This window comes from Medicago sativa, chromosome 2 (genome assembly GCF_051527215.1).
Source record: "Medicago sativa cultivar Bolivia chromosome 2, Bolivia_mono, whole genome shotgun sequence".
Taxonomy (NCBI): domain Eukaryota; kingdom Viridiplantae; phylum Streptophyta; class Magnoliopsida; order Fabales; family Fabaceae; genus Medicago; species Medicago sativa.
This window is the reverse complement of record NC_140750.1, coordinates 31,500,304-31,526,752: the sequence shown is the minus strand read 5'-3', so window position 1 is coordinate 31,526,752 and position 26,449 is coordinate 31,500,304. Positions and strand designations below refer to the sequence as shown.

At 34.5% G+C, this 26,449-nt stretch overlaps 2 protein-coding genes and 1 pseudogene across 2 annotated transcripts; all 3 read right to left on the bottom strand.

Annotated features, from left to right (window-relative positions):
* Positions 1-5,369: 5,369 nt before the first annotated feature.
* On the bottom strand, positions 5,370-10,486 carry LOC146946246 (E3 ubiquitin-protein ligase RSL1-like). The gene is made up of 2 exons (XM_085744390.1): positions 9,503-10,486; positions 5,370-6,505 (listed from the first exon to the last, which is right to left on the bottom strand). Exons 1-2 carry the CDS (start codon positions 10,354-10,356, stop codon positions 6,427-6,429), a joined length of 933 nt encoding a protein of 310 aa, XP_085600516.1. The 5' UTR covers positions 10,357-10,486; the 3' UTR covers positions 5,370-6,426.
* An 843-nt stretch (positions 10,487-11,329) lies between these two features.
* LOC146946245 (uncharacterized) lies at positions 11,330-12,383 on the bottom strand (annotated as a pseudogene).
* A 6,909-nt stretch (positions 12,384-19,292) lies between these two features.
* On the bottom strand, positions 19,293-25,290 carry LOC146946244 (E3 ubiquitin-protein ligase RSL1-like). Its single transcript, XM_085744389.1, has 2 exons — positions 24,382-25,290; positions 19,293-19,748 (listed from the first exon to the last, which is right to left on the bottom strand). Exons 1-2 carry the CDS (start codon positions 25,170-25,172, stop codon positions 19,565-19,567), a joined length of 975 nt encoding a protein of 324 aa, XP_085600515.1. The 5' UTR covers positions 25,173-25,290; the 3' UTR covers positions 19,293-19,564.
* Positions 25,291-26,449: the final 1,159 nt, after the last annotated feature.

Here is a 26,449-nt window from a genome sequence, read left to right as displayed (position 1 = left end):
ATGTCATATATGTGGGCAATTGAAATCAAAAAGCCTATCAAAGAGGAACATTCCTTGTATCAACCATTAAAATTCACAATCTTTCCTACCAATCATTACAAACCCTTGGTGTTTAAACATGAAGCACTTTGATCTTGACAACTTATTTTCTTTTTGGATTTTTCTTTCTTTTTCTCTTTTTCTTTTTCTTTTCATGTACACATTGTTTTTCTTTTCTTTTGTATTTACAACAACATGTTGTCTTGATCTAAGATAAATTTACACCATAGTACTTGACATAAGATTTACATCTACCTTCTCTCCCCAACTTGAATCAACAAATACCCTAATTGAATGTTCCTCTACTCTAAGGCAAAAGGGACAAATAACATTGAAATTTTAGGGTTCAACAATTAAAAACATATCAGAGTCCTAAAGTGCGTCAAAGATGAACTGAATTTTGAAAAATTTAAAGGCAACTTCATCAAGCATTGTGCTTATGAATTGACAGTTCATAATTGATAACTCCGATTCATTTGGCTCAAGTGGGTTAGCAAATACTCGCTCTTCTCACAAGGTAGGCTATTTGTGGTCAAGTAAGTTTCACTCATAAACAAAAATATGCCTTGATCACTTCCATGCCTTCACACAATTTAAAACAATTATTGGATTTAACATAAAACAACCGAGTTAAACAATGAATACCAGTCTCCTTGCATATGTACAAACATTTGAGGTTTCCTCACTTTTAGCTAGTACTAAGTGGTTCACAAACAAACATATTATTGCGAAGAACTAAATGAAATGAAATTTGCACAAAGTACTCGTTCCATATTCGAGTAAAAACCTAGAAAAACTGGAAACTTGTACCTTGGCTTTGCGCTTTTACCATAATTATGTATCATTACCAATCATCTGAGATTTGAGAATGAAGAAAGAGTGATACAAATGAAGCTTCCATGATTTTCAAAATAAACTGAAGTACTTAATCAACAAAAAATGCTAACACATTATTCAACATAAAACATAGTACTAATAAAACAAAATATGAGTCCATGTGCCAAAATGAAACAAACAACAGAAGCAAACTAGTGTTGAAAGGTATCAAGAAAGAAAACAAAAAACCAAACCATGCTTGCTCGCAATTGCGAGCTGATCTACTCGCAGTTGCGAGTTATGACCATATGCTCGCAGTTGCGAGCTGATTTTACTCGCCATTGCGAGTTGTGTCAGTTCAGGATTCTGCTCTCTGTTTAACTTCTGTTTTTGCTGTTGTGATGCATGCACCTGACTCCTAGACTTATTATGCATTTAAAACAGTAAATAAACTCACAAAATTGGGTTGCCTCCCAACAAGCGCTTGTTTAACGTCGTTAGCTCGACGCCTTTTTCGTTAGGGTGGCCAAAATGAGACGGACAACACATCATCCTTTGAAACCCTACGCTTTGGGAGGAATTCCATGAACTTTAGGTACAGCTGATGTGGAGTCCATGACCTCCTGAACTTTGGTTTGAACAAGGCGTAAATTTCATCAATGACTCGATCGATTTCTACCTTGTTCATCTTCTTCCCTCTTGTTACCATTAAATCTTCCTTGATTAGTAACCGTTCCTTTTTCTCAACCACCGTTGCTTCTTCAATATCAACAATTGTAACTACCTCATTTTGAACAACAACTTTTTCAACAATCTCTCCGACTCTCTCAAACATCTTTGGATTATTTTCTTGTTCTCCAAGAGTGGATTGATTGTTGGCTTGGTTATCCATGATTTGTGCTTGAATCAACCCAATTTGAAGTGATAAAGTCTTCAATCTTTGGTTGGTATCTTGCATATTTATCATGGATTGTTGCATGAAGGCATTCAAAGTATTTTCTATTACCTTGTATCTCTCATCTTCATAAGAATGTTGCTGATACTGAGGATAGGATTCATACTCGGGTGGAGTATAGAAGTTGAAGTAACCATGATCAGCCATGATTTTGGCTAGGTGGTGATCCTAAAATGGAAACAACTAACAAGAAACTTTTCTTTGTCTATTAACAAGGGGTTAGTACAAACAACTATCAAATAAAGAAAACTATTTACGGATTATATACAAATACTTAAAACGATAAATCAATCGTTCTATCTATGATAACTAAACACCATTCCCCGGCAACGGCGCCATTTTGATGAAAGTATATTCTGCATCAAACAAGATAAGTATTTTTGTATCGTCTCCACAGGGAATAGTGCGTTATCAATGACAGTTTAACATCGACTATCATTCCAAGTATTAAGAGTACTTGTTTGTTTGAAATGAAATGTATCTAGCTAAACTAATTGCGAAAAGTAAAAGTTGAGAAAGATAAGGATTGAAACTTGTTAGGAGTAGCGTTCCTTAACCAAGCGTCACACGTAACCTAATGATCCATACGAATTCTAGCTTTGTAAGCAACATTATCACAATCAATTCTAAACTATCCTTCGTGTCCAAAGTGATATAATTATTTCTAAGTTATCGTTTAAACATTCGTGTCCAAATTCCTTAAACGATAACAAAGTCGATCGAATAACCTAATCGACCGTGTCCAGCCTGGTTAAGTTATACGAAAGCATTTAGCTCTTGATTATGGTGATTATCACAAGATTAACAAAGATGTCAAGTAAGTTAACCTAAGATATATTGCTATTCTAGCTCAAGATTCAAGAGTTTGTGTCCAAAGCATCTTGAATCTCCTTGAAAGCATTAACACAAGAATAACAACAATATTGAATATAAATTGCTAGAAACATATTTTGCAAGATCAAAAGATTACATGTTAAGCAAGATCAAGTACCTCTCATCCCAACAAAGGGGTTTTAGCTACTCATCATCATGGAAGCCATGCAAGGATGGATTGAAAAGGAAGGATTCATTACACTTGTGATGTCTCAACAAAGTATTAAGATCCAACTTCCAAAACCAATCTCACTCAATGAAGAACTACCTTACTTTTCTCTTTGAAAATATCTAAACTAAAACCTAAGAGAAGCTAAGAAAATATCAAGCTAAGATATGATAAGATCCTCTCCAAAGAGTAGCAAGTGGCTATATAAAGACTTCTGCCCTGCCTTAACTCGCAGATGCGAGCTACATCACTCGCAGATGCGAGTTGCTTGCTGGACCAATGATACGCTGCCACGTCATAACTGAGGGGATCAAACCGCCCTAACTCGCAGTTGCGAGTAAGGGAGCTCGCAGTTGCGAGTGGCTCGCATTGGCACTCGCAGATGCGAGTTTGGGTGCGAGCTGCTTGCCTCCTGGATCAGCTTCTGCCCAAATAGTGTTTTTCCATGGTTTTGGTCTTTAATTAGTGTCTTGAGGCTAATTTCTGCACAAAAGGATAGAGTAAGATATATAAAGCGTAATAAGGCATTTAACACTTATTTCTCGGCTTTTCCTTCGATAACTTGTAAAACAAGTAACAAAAAGTGTATGAAATATAACATAAAAATAACACTTCTTGGCACTTATCAGATACCTTTGTTGTCCTTATATTGGAGGAGAAAGGTCTTTTTTTTTTTTAAGCAGCCTTAAAATAAGTATAACGCATAAATGATATATTGACTCTTTTTGCTAAAAAATAAATAATAGCAGATAATTGATAAGCTAGTTTATAGAGGATGCAATTATAGCGGGCGGATAAGCTTATAACGAATGACTTATAAGCTTGCTTAGAGTTGTTAGCGGATAAGCTAGTTGATTGAATTTTGAATGTTTGGTAAAACTAGCAGTTGAAATAGTTTATAAATATGAAATGAAAGAAAAAGTATGCATTTAATTAATACATATTTTTTTCAATTAAGATTGTTGGGATAAAATTGAGATAAAAAATGATAAGCTATAATCTATTTAAATAACTTATCGCGAACCGTTAAAAGCTCATAAAAAGATGTAAACTAGTGAGAAAGTGATTGTTATCAAACATATCTTTTTTAATCAATGAGCTTATAAGTGGACATGGACAAGACTCTATTAATACGTGGATATGTTAATTAACCAAATTTTTAGTAATAAAATTTATATGTTTACAAAATACATGGAAAAAAAAATATACATCCACTGTTCTTTATTAATGTATGATTACAAACATCATAATTTGCATAAAATAATACTTTTTATATAAATCATAGTCTGCTTTCATCTCTATTTAGGACATCGACAAAAACATCATTAAACGAATTAATTTTGTCTTTTAAGTCTCATTCGTTAAAAGACAACTCTCCTGATTCACAAAGTTAAGCGACATTATAAATTGAATTGTATACATTTCTATTGAATTCTCACGACGTTGTTCCACTTTTTTTCCTACCCTTAAGTTTTTTAGGATACGTATCCATGTGTATATGTGAAGTATCTTATAAGTCTTCTACAAAATATTTTCCATAAAAAAAAAAGTAATTATGATACTTCTATGGAGTATCCACACTTCATAGATATTTGTAGAGTGTACCGATACCCAATATGTATATGATACAAATGCATCACCATTTTTGGAGTATCAACACTTCATAGATAACATCTCATTTGCTAATTTGTAGCGAATTTCTATTTTTTTTTTTTTTTTTTTTGCGTTAACCCTATGGTTCTCATGTGAAGGGGGTCCTTAGCAATATGAAGTTCAACTAAGAGATAATTAAGATAATTTCTTTTTCCACCCTACCTCTTGCGCTCCCTACAAAATTCCCATTTTGTCCCCTTTTGAATTATATAATTCAAAACATTTTTGCACCATTTTAGATCATATATAATTTAAATCTTGTAAAAACTCAGAAACCACCTATTAGATGGTACAAAGCTCTTTGTTGATCATCATATTATCCCCACAAATACTGCAAAGCAAATTTGGGGGTAGTATGAATCGTCAACGATGGAACCATGTCATCATAATCGCCCCCAAAATAAAAATAAGAATGAAAATTAGAGAATGGAAGTTGAAATGAAACATTGTGAAGAGTGAGTGGCTTTTTATAAACACAAAGCACTATGTTGAACTGTGAAAAACAAAATATTGTAAATGGGTTTGGTAAAAAATTATTCTATGTTGCTTTAAAACTATACATCAATAATCATGGGAAACTTGAACCTTGATTCTCTATGAAAATTCCAATAGAAAATTTTGTGGTGACAGGAGATTAGAAAGGAGAAAGAGAGAGAATCTGGTGTGAGAAGCATCATAAGATTCAATAGAATTGCAAAAGTCAACCCTTGATCTAGTATGGTGTATCATTGTCAAGTTTAATACTACTTCAAAACTCAATGTGTCAAAATTTAATTCAGATGATAAGGATTTTCCAATAAGTGATTTTTAAGTGCTACTACATGTCATGTCCATGGCCCTCTAACAAAATATCCTCTTCAAATGTTTGTTACAATAAATAAGGAGCCCTGCTAATTATTACATGTGAAACACAATAGTGTATACATGTTTCTTTTAATGAAAAAAAAATCAGCAAATCATCAATTAATTTACAAATTGTCGTGAAACTTGAATCATTGTGATTGATATCCATTTTAAAGAATACCTTTTGAATTACTGCTTAGATGATGAGAGATAAAAATAGTGATTCATTCACTAAATAACTAAAAGTTTGAGCATCAGGTTCTATTCTCATGCTGTGCAAATATTTTCCATTCATCCAGCTTTACTGTAGTATTCACTGAACATTCAGTATTAATTTGGTTTGGCATTGTGAGAGGGATACGGTCCAACAATAGTTTACCGTGGTTTTCACAAGCAACAAATAGTAGCTTCTTGGCAAAACACGGTACTCCACCGCGAAAACAAACACTGCATCAGTGTGTTTGGAAAACCAACCAAACACGGTGGTACCACGTGTCAACTGGCATCTGCAATTCGTTGTTTCAAAAATTTCCCTGTCATTCTACATAGGGACACGAAAACACACAGCCCAACACACATCCAAACACATGCTCATCAATTTGGAGATGCGTCAACTGCTTAGATGAATGTGATGGAAATTTGCAAGTAATTTACGTACAAAGTTGTTTTGAGAGGAACTTTAGTTTCTGCACTACTTTGTTCTTCTCTTTTGACTCTGTAATGCAATAGATGATGTTGATATACATGCACACAGAAGGTAGCAACTGATAGAAAAAACAACAGAAGGTTTCATACTTATTAGTGTTTTGAGCACTGCCAATTCCAGGAACTACTTCAGATGTCTAAATCACAGGACATTGTTGATAAGAATATCAGTCTAGGAGGTAATGTATATGTTTTCGGATCTAGAATTACATGACATGCTTCAATTGCATGCACTGCTGCCAACCATATATTGGAATCATCCACTCATAACTCTTACCGATAAAGATAAATTATTTTCATATTCACATAAAGGTCTAAACAAATCGAACCTTTATAATGCATAATAACATAAAGTTACTAGCAGTCAAAGTCGTCAGTGTCTACAGTTGCTGCAATAATGGCTGGTATTTTTGTTGGGAGCTCCACAGTTGTAACAGAAGGCAATCCCACACCTGCAACCCAAAATATAAGACAATTCAAACATCAATCCACACATTTCCATCTCTTTTATAGCAATCCACACAATTCCACACTTTGTACAAGCTGATAAGTGCTACAATTTACAATGTGATAAGATATGCGCAACGATTGACGAGCTCAAAGACAAACAATAAAAACAGTGAAAAGGCCAGATAACAGATATACATAACCATGAACTAACTGAAAACACTAATCCAGCTTCGACAAAGAATTACTGAGTAATGAAAGATACATGAAATTTGTAGAGAAAGTAAATGAGAAAAATGAAGTGAAACAAAATAATCCACATGAGTATTTTTCCCACAACTTTTTAACACAAGTATTATCTCCACAACATCAAATTTTTAGATCCGTCACTGAGCTCATGTAAACAAAGCCACCATATTCATTTCAAAGCTTAATATCTGTTGAAAAGGAATTTGTTAAATGCAGCAAAGAATGAAATATCTCATTTTTAATGCCCACTAAGAAAGTTACAGAACACAGTCAATAAAGGGTTTTACAAAAAGGTAAGCAACCAAGAATTTGACCATGACATCAAAGTTTTTGATGTCTCTATGACCGCAATGCAATAACGATTGAGGTTTCACTCCGTGGCGGAGCTTGCCATAATTTTATGAGGTCCCAATAAATTATATACCAATAATAAACATATTAATAGCATAAATGATATGAGTAGATGTTCGCATAGTGGTTCAAGATGTATCTTTAGCATTTTTAAATCTTATTTACTATCCTTTACGCAAAAAAATACATAGATGCAAAAATATCTTACAAAGGGATCGAACATGCGGCATTCAACTCGTTTAAGACAATGTTTGGTCACTGCGCCAAAGTGTGAACTGTGCCAAACAAATGGCATACATAATATATTTTAAATCTCATTTACTATCCTTTACACAAGAAAATAAAAAAGATTCAAAAATATCACACAGAGGGATTGGACATGCAGCATTCAAGTTGTTCAAAACAATGTTTGGCGACTGCGCCGAAGTGTGAACTGTGCCAAACAAGTGGCATATATAATATATATAACAATCTTTGGGGATGCCATGGTCCCCTCTGTCCCAACAAAGCTCTGACATTTGTTTCATTTGATCGTGAATCTCTGTAATACCAAAGATCGCGATACAGATACAATTTTAAACCTTGCTGACAAGTACAAAGCTAAAAGTGTCCCATCAAATTGAGACCTTGATTGAAATCATGGATTCAAAATTGCTTGGAGGAAGTCCTCAATTACCAAACAACAAACTACCTACAATTTATGCCATACATGGTCTTTTTCAGTGACTTGTAAAAAATTTGACAAACCCAAAACAGAGGAGATACAGGAAGTTACCTCCAAGAAATGATTGACAAGCTCAAAGACACAAACTAAAAGTAGTGAAACAGGCAAACAGCCAGATATCAGGTGCACATGACCATGAACTAACAAAAAACAATAATCTAGACAATGAAAACAAATCCAACATATTAATGTCCGAGCTTCAATGAGAACAAATCCAACATATTAATGTCGGGGCTTTAATATCTCTAAAAAGGAATTTGTTCAATGTAGCGAAGAAAGAAACATATCATTTTTTATGCCATTCAATTCAGATTTGAAACAGATTAATACTACCTTTTACACAGTAAAACAGATTTGAAAATATCACAGAGGGATCGAACATGTGCCATTCAATTCAACTCGTTCAAAACAATGTTTGATCATTGCGCCAAAACGTGAACTGTGTCAGACAAGTGGCATATATAATATATTTGAAATCTTATTTACTATTTTTTAGAGAAAAATAAAATAGTTTGAAAAATATCAGACACAGGGATCGAACACGAGCCATTCAACTTGTTCAAAACAATGTTTGGCCACTGCGCCGAAATGCAAACTGTGTCAAACAAGTGGCATTTATAATATATTTTAAATCTTATTTAATATTTGTCACAAAAAATAAAAAATAGATTCATAAATATCACATAGAGGGATCAAACATACGCCATTCAGCTCGTTCAAAACAATGTTTGGCCACTGCGCCAAAGTGTGAACTGTGTCAAACAAGTGGCATATATAATATATTTTAAATCTTATTTACTATCTTTTAAATAAAAAAATAAAATAGATTAAAAAATATGACACGAAGGGATCGAACACGCCCCATTCAACTCGTTCAAAACAATGTTTGGCCACTGCGCACAAGTGTGAACTATGTGAAACAAGTGGCATATATAATATATATAAAATCTTGGGGATACCATGGTACCCCCCTGTCCCAACAAAGCTCCGCCACCGGTTTCATTTGACCCCGAATCTCCGTAATACCAAAGACCGCGATACAACCATAATTTTAAACCTTGCTGCCAACCACAAAGCTAAAAGTGTCACATCAAATTGAGACCTTCAAAAGTTAAAATAATGCATTGCCAATCACAAAGCTAAAAGTGTCACATCAAATTGAGACCTTCAAAAGTTAAAATCATGCATTCGAAATTGCTTGGAGGATGTTCTCAATCACAAACAACAGACTACCTACAATCTCTTCCATACATGGTCTCTTTCAATGATTTGGACAAATTTTAAATTTCAGCACTTATTCAGTTTTATTATTTAAAAAAATCCTAAAATTTCCCTTTTTACGCTATCGCCGCTGTATATAAACTGGGATAGCAGCCACTATTTCCCGCGCTGGTTTCATAGTGGATTCATCAAAGTCAGCTATACTATATAGCGCTGCTATCGCCACTATTTCACAGCACTATAGTTTTTCTATCAGGAATTATTTATCACCCATAAAGTTAAACATAACCCTCAGCATAGTAGCTCCATTTTAAAAATCAAACGCACCAAACAAAACTACGAAGCACGGACACAAACACACATACAGTATAATACAAGTATAACACAAAACCCTGATAACTAACACGTAGATATCGATAATAACGGTAGCAGAGTACTCGTAATGGAAGACAAGTACCTGCATTTCATGTACAAGCAACCCTCGGACTTAGCGACATAAAACCTACAATTCGGACACCGTCTCCACTTCTGATCCTTAGCAAGTTTCATCAACATAACATCATCTTTCCCTCTCTCATCAGCATTAAGCTTCTGAAACTCGCTACACTCGATCCCATCATGCCACGGAACCTTACATTGTGCACAAAACAGCCTCCTACAATTCGGACACTCCGAATGCAGAACAGTCTCCGACCCATCATTAATCAAAAGCGCAGAACAATCAGGAAATGGACAGTAAAATTTCTCATTAACATCAAACATCGCCTCGCATAACGCCTTCCCCCATCGATCAAAAACCTCGACCGGTAAAATCGCCCGGCAATCCTCAGCTTCCAATAATCCACTGCATCCACTAACAGGACACCGTACATTGATCACATTTTCTTCAATTTTTGAACGAACGTAAAGCACGACGCAATCAGAGCAATAAGCATGGTCACAACCGGTGATGAAAAAAGCTTCCTTTGTTGTTTTGGTTTCTGTGCAGATTTCACAGAAAAACGGTACGTCGTTTGGATTTGAATTTTGTTTTGATGATTCACCTTTTTCGAGTTTGATTCTTCTGCGTTTTCCAAAAGAGGTGTTTTTGGGAACGAAATTGAGAATTCTGACGTCATCATCATCATCGTCTTCGATATCGGAGAGGTTGATGACGACGGAGGTGGTGGTGGCGATGGGAGAAGAGAATTGAAAAGTTTCAACGTCGATTATTTCTGTCGTCGACGTTGAAGGTGGAACGACAAGGACATCTCTTGTGGTCGTTGTCGTTTTGACACTCATCGGAGATGTCGTTGTCGTTTTGACACTCATCGGAAAAAGGTAGGGTATTTTCTGATTGATGAATGACACTCCACTATGCTTAGTGTGTAAGAAGACTCTGTGTTTGTGTTTACATTGATCAAATCTATTCAAACGTTAACAAAAGATGAAATAGGGTTTTTATTTTTTATTTATTTTCTTGTTTATTTTTATTTTTGTAAAGCTGGATATTGACCAAAAGACCGATGAATCTGAAGGGAAAAAATCATATTGTTTACCGGCGGGACTCCATTTTAAAGTCAGAGTTGAGTTTTGTATGGACTAACTTCGAATGTGAGAATTTGTGAAGAGCACACATCAAGATATCTTCTAAGGAAGTGTGATATAGCAGATAAATTTTATAAGCGATCTACTACAACCCAGATGATGGTTTTATCTTAAAGATGGTAGATTATTGATAAAATCAATTGAGATTCTTCCCATATTTGAGTTGGGATGGAGATGAGTTCAAGAAGGTTGTATGAGATGTGGGTTGTATTTCTTGTATCGACAAATTTACATTTTAGCACAAAATTTTGAACATCAATATGCATTTCAGGTCAGTAGACGCCGACTGAGACACGAGCTAAGGTGGCATTGATATTGGAAGGGCCTCCCATAAGAGAAAAGTGAAACTCCTGAAGTGGTGATGGAATGAGGCACGATTCACAAAGAATCAACAAACGATCTTGAAAGTAAATGAGGTCAGATTCTTGTGTGAATTTGTCATTTATGTCGAGATTATTAAGGAATTTCAAAATGAAGTTCTGATCATTTTCAAGCACATGTTGTAGTTTGTTGGATTTCACTGGGTTGTTGAGTACGCATGACAAGTTTTGGTGATATCAGGCGTTGTGAAAGAAAGCATTAGTGCATTGAAGCAACATACTTAAGATTTTTGGAGTGCTGAGTAGAGTTATGAAACCTAAATATAAGTAATGTTTGGTGCACATGCATGTGCTTAGTTTTATTATTTTAAAAAATCCTAAAACTTTCCTTTTTCTGCTATTGCAAAATCCCAAAATTCAAACTGAAACAACACTGACAATTTTCCCAATAGTGAAACTGGGTTTTCATAATGGATTCATCAAAATCTTCTATAGAATATAGCACTGCACTATTGCCCCCATTTGAAAACACTGTAGTTTTTCTATAAACAATTAGTTATCACCCATAAAATTAAACTTAACCCTTATCATAAAAGTTCCATTTTTAAAATTGAACGCAACAATCAAAATTTTGAAGCTTTCACGCAAACACATACAATATTATACAAGATACTGAAATCGACACATAAATATCAGTAATAATGGTAGCACTAGTAATGAAAGAGACGAACCTTCATTTATGTACAAGCAACCCTCCGATTTCGCAACATAAAACCTAAAATTAGGGAACTGCCTCCACTTCATATCCTTCGCAAATTTAATTAACACAACATCATCTTTCCACTTTGATCCCTTAACGCCACCAAACCTTACATTCAACACAAAACTTCCTCTTACAATTTGGACACTCCGATCATTTAATCGCCTCCGTCCCATAATTAATCAAAAGAGTAGAACAATTCGCAAACAGACAATAAAATTTCTCATTAGCATTGAACAACGTCTCACACGACGTGATAAGTGCATCCAGAAACCACTGCATCTAGAAACATGACACCTAACATTGATCACATTCCCTTCAAGCTTCAATCTAACATACAACTCAACATAATTAAGGAAATACGCGTGCGAACAACTGCCGATGAAGAAATCACCGTTTTTCATTTTGGTTTCCGTACAATTTTTGCAAATTAATGACATGTCCTTTGGGTTTGAGTTGGCATTTGATGTTTCACCTTTTTCAAATATTTTTCGGTTTCAAAAAGTAGTGTTTTTAGGGATAAAACTGAGGATTCTAATGTCAGCGTCGTCTTCATCATCGAAAAGGTTGATAACAGTATTCATTGTGGAAAATTGAAATGATTCCACATCGATTACTTCTGTTGTTGAAGGAGGAAGGACACCTTTTATGGTTGTGGCTGTTATTGTCATTTTCACACATGGAAGTGTTTTCGGTTAGAGTTGGGTATTTTGAGTGATGGTAGTGATGACATTATGGGTGATGTGTAATATTTTATGTTTACATCCAATTAACCAATTCAAACGTTAAAGTAAGCTAATCATATAGTTTTGGAGTGAAAAATAGTTTTACTGGTGGATCAAATAGGGTTGTTGTTATGACTAATGGAAAGATGAACACGTTAAATTGTGTTTATCTGTATATAGAAAGAAACAAATATTTGGGCATATAGCTCGATAAAATAGTTTTGGCAAATAAGATCAAAATAAGTTTTTTATAATGTCCAGTATTTTTTTTTTGTATTTTTATGGATTTTTCACATTTCAATGAGATTTAACTGATTTTTTTAATGAATTTGTAAACATTTGCTTTTTTCTTTTAGTTAGAGTCATCTGTACTAATTTTTTTCTCTTCCTTCTCTCTAAAAAAGCCTCCTCTAGCCACCACCCTCTCCACCCTTTACCACCCACTAATTCAAATTCGGAGGTCAAGATGTAGATCCCTAGTCTTGGTGGTGTGATCGAGTCTGTTGGCTTGCGACAATGCCTACAAACCCATATGGGTCTTGTTCCTAGAGGGTTGTCTCCGAACCAACGCCGCCGCGGTGGATTCTTGTTGCCGTCACGATTCGTGATGATTCTCTTGGGCTTTCCCCGATTTGGTCTTGGAAGGAAGGTGGGGCACCATTGTTGGTGGTCCTGTTTCTTTACCGGTCCAATCTGGTTGATTCGAGTTGGTGACTCGTTCATCTCGTCGATTCAGTCTCAGGATGGGGTTTACGGCGGTATTGCTGCTCTACGTGGTAACATTGTGCATATGTCCTTTCGAGATCCGAAGGATCTCATAACGTAATTTCTCTGCTTTGGAAGAGGTTCGAGGATGTTTTTTTGGTTCTCTATTCACGATGGTTGTTTACCGCTGCCGGATCTGAAATATGCTGGGGCTTAGACCACTCAAACATGTGGTCAGGGGTTCAATTACTGGATCATGCGTATGTAAAGATTCGGTTGGGAGGGGAGAGCCGACCTTATGTGCCCCACAGGGTCCTCGATAGAGATTAGTGACTACTAAGAGGTAGTGGATGAAGGTGAGAAAACCACAAGAATAAGGGGCGGTTGAACTGTGTTGGATTTTTATGAAAATCTTTTAAGAGTTTTTAATAGAACAGATCAAAAAGATAAAATAAGTATGATGAGAGAGAGAGAGAGAGAGAGAGAGAGAGAGAGAGAGAGAGAGAGAGAGAGAGAGAGAGAGAGAGAGAGAGAGAGATACGACTTGGAATTGAAGATGCATCGCTGAAGATACATGAATATATATCACATTATATCCGCAGTCGGAGTCGTACAATAGTAAGAACTCATGAGACCATTTTTATCATTGCTTAATGAGTAAGTTCTATGAGATGGCTTCAATGATTAGTAGTATGAGGAATAAATGAATACGCTTGATACTGCAAGGATAAAATAAGGATAACTTATAGGGGAAATGACCAAAGGGTATAACTTGTAGTGGTTTGCCTTGTACTATCAAGGACAACCACATGTTAGTGCCAAAGGTCCTGAATTTTACATTGTGAATTGAGAGCCCAATACCAACTAGGGTTAGCAGACACTAGAGTTCTCACTCCATCTCATCCTCTCCATAGATGAGCATGGGTGCTAGTTCTTAGAGATTTAGAGTTAGGATTACTTAGGTGATGCTTCAAGCTCACCTTTTTTCTTGTTGGATTGTAATCTGTTATTAACTATACATTATATATTAATTTAGTTTTTCATGTTTTCATTTATGTTTCATTTCATCTTCGTTGTTAAGCTCATCATGAGCTAAACCCCTTCCTGTAGTTTTGACATGACGAGGTTATGATATACTTCGCTTAAGATTTATAAAGCTATAGCTTCGTGCTTATTTCAAACAACCTATTTTATCATTAAATCTTTAAAAGTAATGCAATTGAAATTGAAATTTGGCTACCATCCAAACTTTCAAAGCACATATCAGATCCATCTCTGCCTCAACTACTGAATACTGCTGATACCAACAAATTTGTTCCACCTTAGCAGTAGTGTCTGGGGTGTTTACTAAAGAACCACTTCCAAGATTGGAATTGGATCTTCTCCACCAAGTTGTCAACCTCTAAAGTCATACTGAAAAAATAAGGTCATTCCGGGCTTTTAGGATAGATCACACAACTGCATGCCAGACTGAAATAACACCTAGCCTATCTTTGCTCTGACTCCCTAAAGACACAAAGACCTGGAACAACCCCTCAATATTCCCTGGTAAAACCCAATCCCACCCTAACCACCTACAAACTTGGTACCAAACCCTCGACACCACCTCACAGGTAACAAAAAGATGGTCTACAGATTCCACACCCTCATACACAGACCTGTCACAAAGTGTTAGCGGGGTCAGTTATAACCGTACGCTTAAGGAGATTAAGGCGAGTAGGAACCCTATCAAGTATAAACTGCCAGGAGAACTCCTAGACCTTGGACGGGGCCCAACTACGCCACACGTGTCTCAGCATACTGACCACCGAATCATTCACATCTCCGTTTCGGAGAGCCTCACCGAATAGGACCACACATGAAGAACGAACAAAGTAAATTCTGTCTGGAGTATACCTCCAAGACCAAGAATCCCCCTTCAGATAATCTAACCCCCTCCAAACTAGCAAAAAGTTCATGCGCCAAATCCAGCTCCCAAGCAAACAAGGGTCTACGCTACTGCAGGTTCCACTCCCAGACATATCCCCTCGAAAAACGTTATTCATTTCATAGTTTCCTAGAACTTAACATAACAAAACTATCTACAGCAAACCCGTACATGTCTCGCCTAGTAGGATATATAATAACATCTAAAAAAACATGCATGTGTACAAGTTTCGGGACTAAAATCATTTATTCAATCACTTACAAATACATAATCATAAGAAGATTATGTATGTTATCAGGGGCGGATCTGGACTGACAATATTAGTGGGACAAATTTTTTTTGTCAAATAATTAAATAATATTAAATTTAATAAGAACTTATATTAAAACTAGTTGTAGCAACCAAAATTACAAAGAAAATAATATATTTTTTGTTTGTTTAAAATGAACTAAAATTATATCATTACTAACTATTCTAAGAATATCTCTTTCTATATAAGTTACAAGAGTTGAATCAAATGCTCTAGAATGATACCCGTGTATACAAACGGGTGAGCGCGTTGCGCTCTTTTTTTAGAAGCAAGTCGCAATTGCGTAGAAATTATGAAAAAAAATAGATCTCTGTATTGTTATATGAATAAAAATATAGACATATGTACAAAAAATTATTTCCGTGTTAAATATGAGTAAAAATATAGACATGTGTATAAATAAAAAAAACCGGTCCCCGTATTAATATATAAGTTAAAATATAGACACATGTTTAAATTAAAAAAATAGGTCATCTTATTAATATATGAGTAAAAATATAGACACATGTATAAATTAAAAAAAAAAATTCTTTCGTATTAATGTATGAGTAAAAATATAGACAACGTCAAAAAAAAAAAAAAATAGACATGTGTATAAACATAAAAGAATTAAATCTGTATTCCGACTTGAGTTGAGGCTTCCGATCTCCTAGCCTAGCCAAAGACCTGGGCAAGAAGGCTGGCCACCAGCTCTATTGATTCTCCAATCCACTGGACAAAGACATACCCGGCATACTCCGACTAAGATGTTACTCCCTCCGTCTCTAAATAATAGTCGTTTAAGGTTGATGCACGATTATTAAGGAAATGATTAATTGTGTTGATTTTGATGGTAAAATTAGTATCATTTACTAAAACACCCTTATTAATTGTAGTTAGTGGAGTAATTAAGTTGGATGAATTTCAATAAATAAGGGTATTATAATGGAAAAAAAAAATAAATGCTGCATTGGTATTCTAAAGTGACAATTATTTTGAGAAAAAGAAAAATGGGTAAAGAGACAATTATTGTGAGACGGAGGGAGTATATGAGTAAAAACTATAAAGTGAACCGGTAAAAAAAAAAAAAAAAAGAAAGGACCTAGGCTGGTGTGCCCTTGTTTGTTACCCATGAAAGTCATTTAATACGACTTTACACCAAATTTTTAACACCAATAACTAAGCCTTATCACACCAAGTGGGATCAGTTATATAACTCAAACGATGCCATAATGTTTTTCCAGAAATCATGTCGATAGAATTTAATGACTTCGTTTGAATATCTTCAGGCTTAAAATTACTGTTGATCCATATGGTTTAGGGTGTTGTCTTTGTTGTCACCTAGTTGAGTCAGGTGATCATCTTTTTGTAACTTCAGCTGTCTCGTCTAGAGTGTGGTGTTAGGGTAGGAGATTGTTTTACCATCTAGTCTAGTGTTGTTTGTTTCTCTCGCAGAGCGGGCTCATGTTTTCCTAGGTCTTTTATTTTTTTTCTTTCTAATAATAAATGTCTTATTTTCTAAATATCTTTTTTTTTTTTGGTTAAGGTTAAGGATAAGGAGTAATCGGAATTATATCAAAATTTTAAAATAGTTTTTGATTATGCGTTTTGTTAGTTAAAAATCTAAATATCTTTTTAATTCATGTTTCCTTTAGCCTTTTGTAAATCTTTAGTATTAGTCATTATGTACAGGGTATAATTCGTAGTAAATTGTTTCTTATACTTTATTTACCTACTATTTCTTTTTTTTTTTGTTGGAAGGATTTACCTACTATTTCTTGTTGCCTACAATACCAATTTCTATCATGTGTTTATTTCTCATTTTCCAGGTGATTCACATCATTGCTGCAATTGAAATAAACTCAAGATTGGTCTCTTCTTTCTTTGTAGTGGCCAAAATGAAATCGGTTTAACCAAGTATGTGATAACAAGAATCTCGTCTCAAATCTATTTTACTTTTTTTGTCTGCTTTCCCAGTTCTCTTACTCTAGTTTGTTTTCTTCTTGTAACAATGGAATTCTCAACGACCAGTGTTACTAGGGTCCAAAAGTTACATGAGGGTTTTTCATAAATCAATTAACTTTGAATGGCACATGCCTACGTTAACCCTCCTCTTGATTTCATAGACTATTATTTTTACCTTTTTTCTTGCACCGTAGCAAATCAATGATTTTCTTGTAGTGGATTGAACAAAGATCCTCTCTTATTGGAAAATGGTAAAGAAGGAAAATAAAATAGACAAACCAATGTCAAGGTTTGCACTGGAAAGATTCATGCATGAAGATACAATCTAGAAAAGTTATAAATAGTAAAAGGTAGTGATTATGGCTTCAAAGAGAATAACAAAGGAGATGATCAAACGAATCAAGCTTTAGCAACACCACTATATAAGAGGACATTACACAATCCTCAAAGGTATGATTCATTTCAACCTTTAACCCCCATTTCTTCTCTCTTAATGACTTGAGTGTCGGAATGTCGGTAGGTACACACCCTCCACCGTTCTAGAGCTCACATATACACAAAACTGCCGCACTAGACGTCATTCATCTGATCGGGTTAGATCAAGATGAAGAAATCAAATTATGAAGTCTCTGTTGATCGATAATCTAAAAAGGTTTTGATATTACACAATTTGGCTTTATGAAATGCCGTTGTTATCGAAAAACTGCGTCAACTTTAAACATTGCAATCATTTTCAAGTTTTATGAACTAGAAGGCTCACTAGGTTCTTTTGATTCAGAATAAGAACCTATATCCCTGAGATGGTTCCTATATTATCTCATTGTGAAGTCAAAGGAATGGTACCTACACAAGTCAACTGAAGTAGTGACAAATTGGACTGTATTAGAAGATAAGTTCATTAGCCAATTCTGTCCTCAGGGCAAAGTGCAAGATGTAATGACTGCCATACCTATGTTTTATCATGGAGCAGTTGAAACCCTAAGTGAAGCAAGGGAGGGTTATAAGTCCATGCTTATCAAATGACCTAACCACATGTTTGATGATATAACTCAGATTCAAATTTTCAGGAAGTGACTACAACAACAACATAAACTCTTGCTAGATGCTACAATAGGAGGTTCACTAATATCCAAGAATGTTGCTGATGCGATCAAGACTTTAGAGTCTATGACCCTGAACGATCATAAAATTGAGCAAAATAGAGGCAACACACAAAATAAAGCTGGATTTTTGGAGCTTTGCTCTGAATTTAAATGGGGCACCATAAGTAGACAGTGAGATTGGATCTCTCGAATTAGTCACTCTTTGGACCGAATACCAAAATTTAGAATAAGAAAAGGTGTAAATTCCAAACACTAAACTACTTAACCAAAAAAGAATTGGACCGAATACCGAATTTCTTAAAAAAATTGTACTCCAACAACTAAACTACTTAACTGAAAAAATAATAAATGAATAAGAAAATACAATTATCTATAGCAATATATAAAAGGATTACACTATTTTTTTTTTTGGCTGGATTTAACATTATTCCATTATACCTGTAAATAAATTTACCTTTTAAGAATACTATATTGTTTGTGTTATTGAAAAAGATAAGAATTTTGATTATATTTGTTATATTGTTGGTAAAAGATACATATAATTTGTTACTATTTAAAAGTCACAAACATCTATAAATATAATTTTAATGAAAATCAAAATTTCATAAAAAATATTGCTTATAATTTACACACATTAGAGCGGTAAAGAAAATAATGCCCATGTGAATGCTAGTGTTGTTAAGGAAAATGAATTTTTGATGAAGCCAATATTAAAGACCATCGTGGCTTGTTGAAATGGATAAAATAATTTACTAAACAAATTGCAAATAAAATTCAATAAGCCTATAAGCCACCTTACCTAAAATGAATTGGGATTTCCGATCGCACAAAATCTATCAAGAGGTTTGAATTGTCGTTTTTTGAATCAGACCGTAACTCTTGATCAATTTATTTTGCTTGATTTACGATGTTGAACATTCTGAGGGGTCGAAAGAGCAATCACCATACAAATCCAACTGCTCGACAAATAGGTCTAAAATAGTCAATTATTACCATTCATAAAATCACATAAAATTGTGCTTAACATGCTTGAATTCAATTTGGTGACATTACCAACTAGACAAATAACAACTATAAAAGAGAAATAGAAAAGGGGAGTTTAAGAATATGAAAAGGAGAGAGAATTAGAGAGGGAGTTTTAACGAAATGGATTAAAATAAGAGAGGAAATTAGTGAAAACACTGCGGAGAACATCTTCCTGTGGTTGAGCTGGATTGATGTGTAGTTGAGCTGGATTGATGCGGTTCCTCTTAAGACAATTGCACATGCCGTCGTAGGAAGAGTAGACACCTCCACATTTGTAACAAAAACCACAACCACACCTGCAATTTAAGAATACATTTGAGTTAGCAACAAATCTTTGTTGTTAATTAGTTGTTATTTTGATAGCGGGGAGTTAAACACACAACCTCTTTATCACTCCAATTAGTTGTAATAGATTTTGACAGTCATTTATGTTAAACGTAGTATTGTCTGTTCCTGATTGTAAAACGGAGCAAGTCTTTGGACACATATGATTGAGGGATGTGACTAAAATATTTCTATTTTAAATTTTATCATTCATGTGAGTGTGTCTAAATACTTTTGATTTGGGGTTGTGCCCAACCAAATATTTCTCTTGTAAAACGATCCTCTCTTTTTGGAAAATGATATAGAAGGGAAGATAACATAGACAAACCAAAGCCAAGGTTTGCATTAGAAAGATTAATGTAGGAAGATAAAACCTAGGAAAAGTTATATATAGGGCTTAGAAACATTCAAGTAGGAAGATACAATTTAGAAAAGTTATAAAAGGTAGTGATAGTCAACAATATAGGGCTTTAAAGAGAATATCAAAGGAGACGGTTAGAGTTTCATAAGATTAGAATGACATAGCATGACTAATCAAAATAAAAGTTATAATACAATATATAATAAACTTAAATGAACTAAACTAAAAATGAAAAAAAAAAACTTAGAAATATAAATGGCCCGGCAGCATAAGCTTAATAACTTGAGAAATGATATTTGAACAACCATTTTGTGACAATTTTTTATCTTATACATTCATTATATTCTTGTTCTTACTCCCTCTCTTCCTTTTTCTCTCTATTTTTTTGACCAATAAAAAGAGAGAAAAAGAAGGTTGTCACAAAAGTTATTATAAAATGGTTTTGAACAAATGAACCAAACCATTTTATACTAGAGCTAAAGCTTAGTATAACCTTTAAACTTGGTACAAATTAACCTTAAAAATAAACCAAACCAACTGATAGCTATCACCAGTTGAGAAGCAACCAACCAAAGTGAATAATCATCGTAAGAGAGGAGTAGAGAAACCATACCAAACCAAATAGAAATCAAAATGAAAAGCTGATAGAGATAGAAGCAATTAAATAGACGACTCTTCATACCATCAAAGAGAGAAGCAACCGAAAATTCAAATTTATCCTTATGAGAACTCTTCACAAATAAGTTGTGGTCACTATCTTGACTCACCAAATTATGAGCGCTATATTGACTAACCAAATTATTCAAAAGAAACACAATAATGTGGTGGCTTATAAACAAATTGTGAACACTATTTTGATTCACCAAACAAAGAAATTGTGAAAATTATCTTGATTCACCAAACAACCAAAAGAATCACCATAACTTGATGTTTCACAAATAAATTATGAGCATTATCTTGACTCACCAAACAATAAAAAAAACACCACAATATGGTGCTTCATAAATAGCCGAAGTAGATACTGACAAAAATCAAATTAAACCAAAGAAACAAATTCAACAACCAATGCGAATCAAAGCAAACCAAAAGAACAGTAGAGATCAGAAAGACTACGAAATTATAGTGACTAAGAAACCATATATGCCAATTCATGATCAAACAAACCAAACTTTTGGTAGAATATGTTTGTTTCATGAAACAAAGAAACCAAATTCAACACTCAAGAAGCGAATCAACAGGAGTAGACTAAGAGAACCAAACCACCGATCTGTAGAACTAAACTGACCATCAAATAGGAACACAAACATATTCTTAAACTTTTGAGAACTCAATTGCGGAAGTGAAGATAAGTTTAAGGAGGATCAAACGATGCTCTTAATGCCATTATTAACAATATAGGATTTTCATAAGATTACAATGACATAATATGGCTAATAAAAATAGGTAACAAGGATATATAATAAAACCTCCCTCAAAAAGGATATATAATAAAACCTAAATGGACTATACTAATTTAGAAGTATAAATGACTGAATAGTATAAGCCCAATAACTGACTACGGCCGTCCCTAAATAAGACCATTTTGACCAAATCACGATAATTAAGAAAGTTGGTAGTAGTATTACATTTGTTTATAATTACTATTGATTTTACAATTTCATCATTTAGAACAGAGTTAGTTAATGTTTTTAACATAGTACTTATTGTTGATCGAAGAAAAATATGTTATTTGGCTAAATTAAGAGGATAATGACATGAAAGAAAATATAAGACATCCAACTGGGTTGCCATCTCTTATAGACTATAATCCTTTGTCAAGTGGAAAAAATAGAAAAGAAAATTTTGAAGTGACATAAAACTTAACTCAGTAAATCCACACAAAAATGAAGGTCAATCTAAACGGGTTATACAAAAATCTAAAACAACACACGTGGATCCAGCGTCTAGCTAATCCTAACATGAGAGGTTTAAACTGAGGTGAATAGATAGATCGTCAACACGAAACGGTTCCAAGTACAAAACACTACATGGAATAACAACAGCAAGAAGCTCTAAACAACTCTTTCATGCCCACGTGTCCAACACCAGACATATAGAATGACAAGGATTTCAAATCACTCTGAAATCAATCACGAAAATCGATACAGATATTAAAGCAGCACCGGTTTAGAGGAGGCAAACCTTAACCTTGACACTTGCTGCTCTCAATAGATTTGGACAATGATCAGAGAATCAAAACATCAGAACACCCACAAAAATCGATTACACACCTTCAAAGATCAAAACGACGTTGACATGATAGAAACTAACCAACAGCAACATATAGTCGTTCACCTCAAAAGACGAAACAACCACATGACCACCGGAGGCTGAAACCACCGTCGTCAAAACCCACAACATGGATAAAGACCACACATATCAAACAGAACCACAACAACAAACCCCGAGGCATAACCACAAAATCACACAGCTTTACCGAACCTACGACAAGCGATCCAACTACCCACCATGGTGGGTGCGAAGAAGCAGGTCATGGCGGCGCGATGCCGTTGACTAAAAGACCCTGTCAGAGGAGTAGATGGTGGTGCAACCATAAAGGTGAACGCACCACCACCATCAAATCTACATTTTTACAGAAAATTTTGTGATTTGGGTGTGTGGAATGGTGCACCAAAAAGTGGGTAGAGTTACTCATGCTGAGTTTCTACCAATCAAAACCATTCATTTGTCTTCCACTATTTATGATATATCTATAAAAATAAATGAAAATAAATGATGAAAGACAAATGAATGATTTTGATTGATGTCAACTCAACATGGACATCCTATGCAACGCTATTCGCTTTTATGAGTGGAAAGTAGAACCTCTCCTTTGCTGGAACCATTAGGGGATGCTATGTAAGACAGATATGTAATTGATATGTGTCCTTGAGAGTTAGGGTTAGGCCCAATCCTCTGAGCTTCGTCTTGTTGGTGGTTGGCACTTGACTTTGCAACCTTCTAGGTTGCGGTCGTCTGGTGGTTTTTTTTAGTGGTGTCTTTTGATGCGGGTGGGGTTGCTTTTATCCTCTTCGGGTCTGTATTGCGCTCCCACTGTTGTTCTTTGGTGTTGGTTTGTTGGCTTTTTCAGTTGTTTTCACTTATGATAGCTGACGTTCATACGTTTTTAGGTGATTTGACATGTTTAGTGTTATATAATTTCTTCCAATAAAAAAAAACATGGATAACACTACCCATCTTTTATTGATGGGTAAATAAGAATTTAAATATGGATATGTTGTTAAAGAAATAATTACTGTAGTCGGAAATACGAAGATGTCTTATAAAATGGACATAAACAATTCTAGAAGAATCTTATAATTAGGGATGAAAGTAGTATTATATAATAGTGATATCATAATGTTTAGTTGCATAAACCTCTAACTCCAACAATGCATTCTCTTTTATTTAAGGATTAACCTTGTTTAAGGTGAAAATTACCCTAGAAAAAGTAAAAGTGCACCCTTATAATAACTTAATTTCAAGTTTCAAACAACTACAAGTTTTTAAGTATTTGATGATATCTGAATTTGAAAATTGTCATTCATTTTAGTCCCTCTTTAAACTTCGGTCAACATGATAGTAATAAGGTGGTTAAAGAGGAAACAAAAAAAATGTCATCACTAATGGATCTAAAAATATAAAATGTCATCACTAATGGATCAAATTGAACTTTTCTCTTCCATTAAAAATAGTTCAACCAAGGCAACTTTTCATGACAAAGTGAGTAAATTAAGTGACAGATGTTCAACTTGGAACAAATTTACCATTAAGTAGATTTTGAAAACTATTTTGTTTACTTACAATTTGAAAACCTACCCTACATTATAATTCTTTTTCTCTATTTATTATACAGGGCCGGCCCAACAGATTAAAAGGCTTAAAATAAAAATTTTAATGTGGCCTTTAAAAATATATTTTTTTAACAGAATATTTGTATAAAATCAATTTTGTGGAGACCAAAATTTGAATTCATGACGATGTCTTTTTAGTGTTCAGTTAAGCTATGCAAATGTGTAATTTATATGTCATATGATATACTTATAACCAAATTAATTTTTTAGATATTTTTTCTTTTCATCCAAAATTTTGAGGCCTAAAGCCCTTGCTTAGGTTGCTTGGCCCTTAGGCCGGCCCTGATTATATATTTCTGTTATGTATATATTCAAGAAATCACAAAGAGAGAGAATATATAGAAATGCAACCTGCAGGCCATGTAGTCGCAGCCCATAGATCTAGCAACATAAATTCTGCATTTGGGACATCTCATCCACTTCTTTTTTTTAGCAAGGCGCATCAACATGACATCTTCTTTCTTCCTCTCGTCCGCATTCAGCTTCTTGAACTCGTTGCATTCGATTCCTTCATGCCATGGAACTTTACAATGTGCACAAAACATCCTATTACAATTAGGACATTCTGAATTTCTAACAGCTTCCGTTCCATCGTCGATCAAAAGTGCAGAACAGTCTGGAAATGGACAATAGAATTTATTCGAAACATCGAACATAGCCTCACACAGCGCCTTACCCCACCGTTCAAAAACCTTGGCCGGAAGAATAGAACGGCAAAAATCCGCCTCCAAGGAACCTTTGCACCCTGGAAAAGGACACTGAATTTTGATGATGTTTTCTTCAAGCTTGGAACCGATGTACATGGCCACGCAATCAGAGCAATATACATGAGAGCAACCGCTGATGTAGAAAGCATCCTTCATTGTTTTAGTGTCCGTGCAGATTTCACAAACAAACGGGGTGTTATTTGACTTTGAAGACTCTCCTTTTTCAATGTTGTTTCTTTTACGTTTTGTGGAAGGGATAGTTTTGGGAATGAAATTGATGATCTTAACGTCTTCGTCTTCGTCATCGGAAAGGTAGATGATGGAGGAGATGGGTCGCTTGCTGGATAAGCGAAAAGTTTCAAGGTCGATTATCTCTGACTTCGAATGGGAATCGCCACTTCTTCCATTTCCTTTTTTCGGAGTTTCATGAACCATTGGAATTCTCGCTGTTTTCGTCAACCTCACTCTCACTGTCTACATAAGTTAGCGGAACCGTTTTTGGGAAAAAGGGTTAGAGAAACCCTAATAAAATTAATAGAGATTTTTTTTTTGGTCAAGAAATTAATAGAGATTTCTTTGATAAAGAAAATTAATAGAGATTAAAATGACATTTAATATACATTAATTAGAAATCTTTATAAAAAAATTGCATTGATCATTTTAGGAATAGAAAGAAATTATAGATTCCATATTTTCTCAAAAAAAAAATCTAGTAGTAAAAAATTACCTCGAGAACAAGCCGACCCTAGTTTTTTCTCTCTAGGTTTTCTCTTGCTTTTGGGTCAATTTTTGACCTAAAATCATCCCTCTTCAGCTTTTTCTCTCTAATTCAATCTAAATAAGTGATTTTTCACATAGATCTAGGTTTTTTCTTCGTGATTTCGTCATCCGAGTGTGGTGGTGTGTTGTTCGTCGTCTTGTGCGACGTTGTTTGATTCTCCGTATTGTTGTGGTGTTCATTTGATTCATATTGAAAGATCGATTATTCACTCAAAGAATTGAGCATAACGTTGCATATCCGGAGACAAGAGTATTCTGGTCACTTTAATTTTATCATATATTTTTGTAGGCATTATGTCGTTATATGCTATTAACTTGGATGCTGTTAGTTTGTTCGCAGATTATCATTTACGTTTTTAGCGGTGTTGAATGATGTAATCTATCGATTTGAATGAATGAATTTCATTTTGTTTTTGTCAAAAAAGAATATTTTGTCAAAAAAAATTATAGATTCAAGGTGGATTCTAGGGTGAGGGTCCAATTAAGTCTCTCACTAGTCGACCACGAAAAAAACACCACTAGATAAAATAGATGGTTCAGATTTATTCAAATTAAATGGGAACATGTATATACAAACTAGATGAAGGCTTTCATCTAGTTGTTTCCCTCATTTCAATTCGCGTCACAATTTTGATAAGAATCCGTGGCGGAAAGGAAGAGGGCTTGTGTCGAAAAGATCTCTCTTGCATATCAGTTCCATTTTTCCTTCTCGTTGGCCACTCAAACTTGGTGAGTTTATTTTTTTTTATTTTTTATTTTTTTTAAAAAAAACTTGGTGAGTTTACCTTTTCCTTATATTCATATAAGGTTTTAAATTTGGTTTTCTAACGTGAGGGAGAGATTGAGCACCAAATTGGGTTTCCGTTTATTCATTTCTAGTTTTAATTTCCGACCTTGTTGGTTTTTGGTTCCATTTAGTTTCTTATTTTAGA

What these genes read in the sequence shown, in the direction of transcription:
- LOC146946244 (XM_085744389.1), bottom strand. Translation starts at nt 25,172, where the DNA reads ATGGTTCATGAAACTCCGAAAAAAGGAAATGGAAGAAGTGGCGATTCC. An exon ending in TGCGACTACATGGCCTGCAG is followed by an intron (nt 19,749 to 24,381) that starts GTTGCATTTCTA and finishes CTTAAATTGCAG; the next exon opens with GTGTGGTTGTGGTTTTTGTT.
- LOC146946246 (XM_085744390.1), bottom strand. Translation starts at nt 10,356, where the DNA reads ATGAGTGTCAAAACGACAACGACATCTCCGATGAGTGTCAAAACGACA. An exon ending in TGCTTGTACATGAAATGCAG is followed by an intron (nt 6,506 to 9,502) that starts GTACTTGTCTTC and finishes TTTGGGTTGCAG; the next exon opens with GTGTGGGATTGCCTTCTGTT.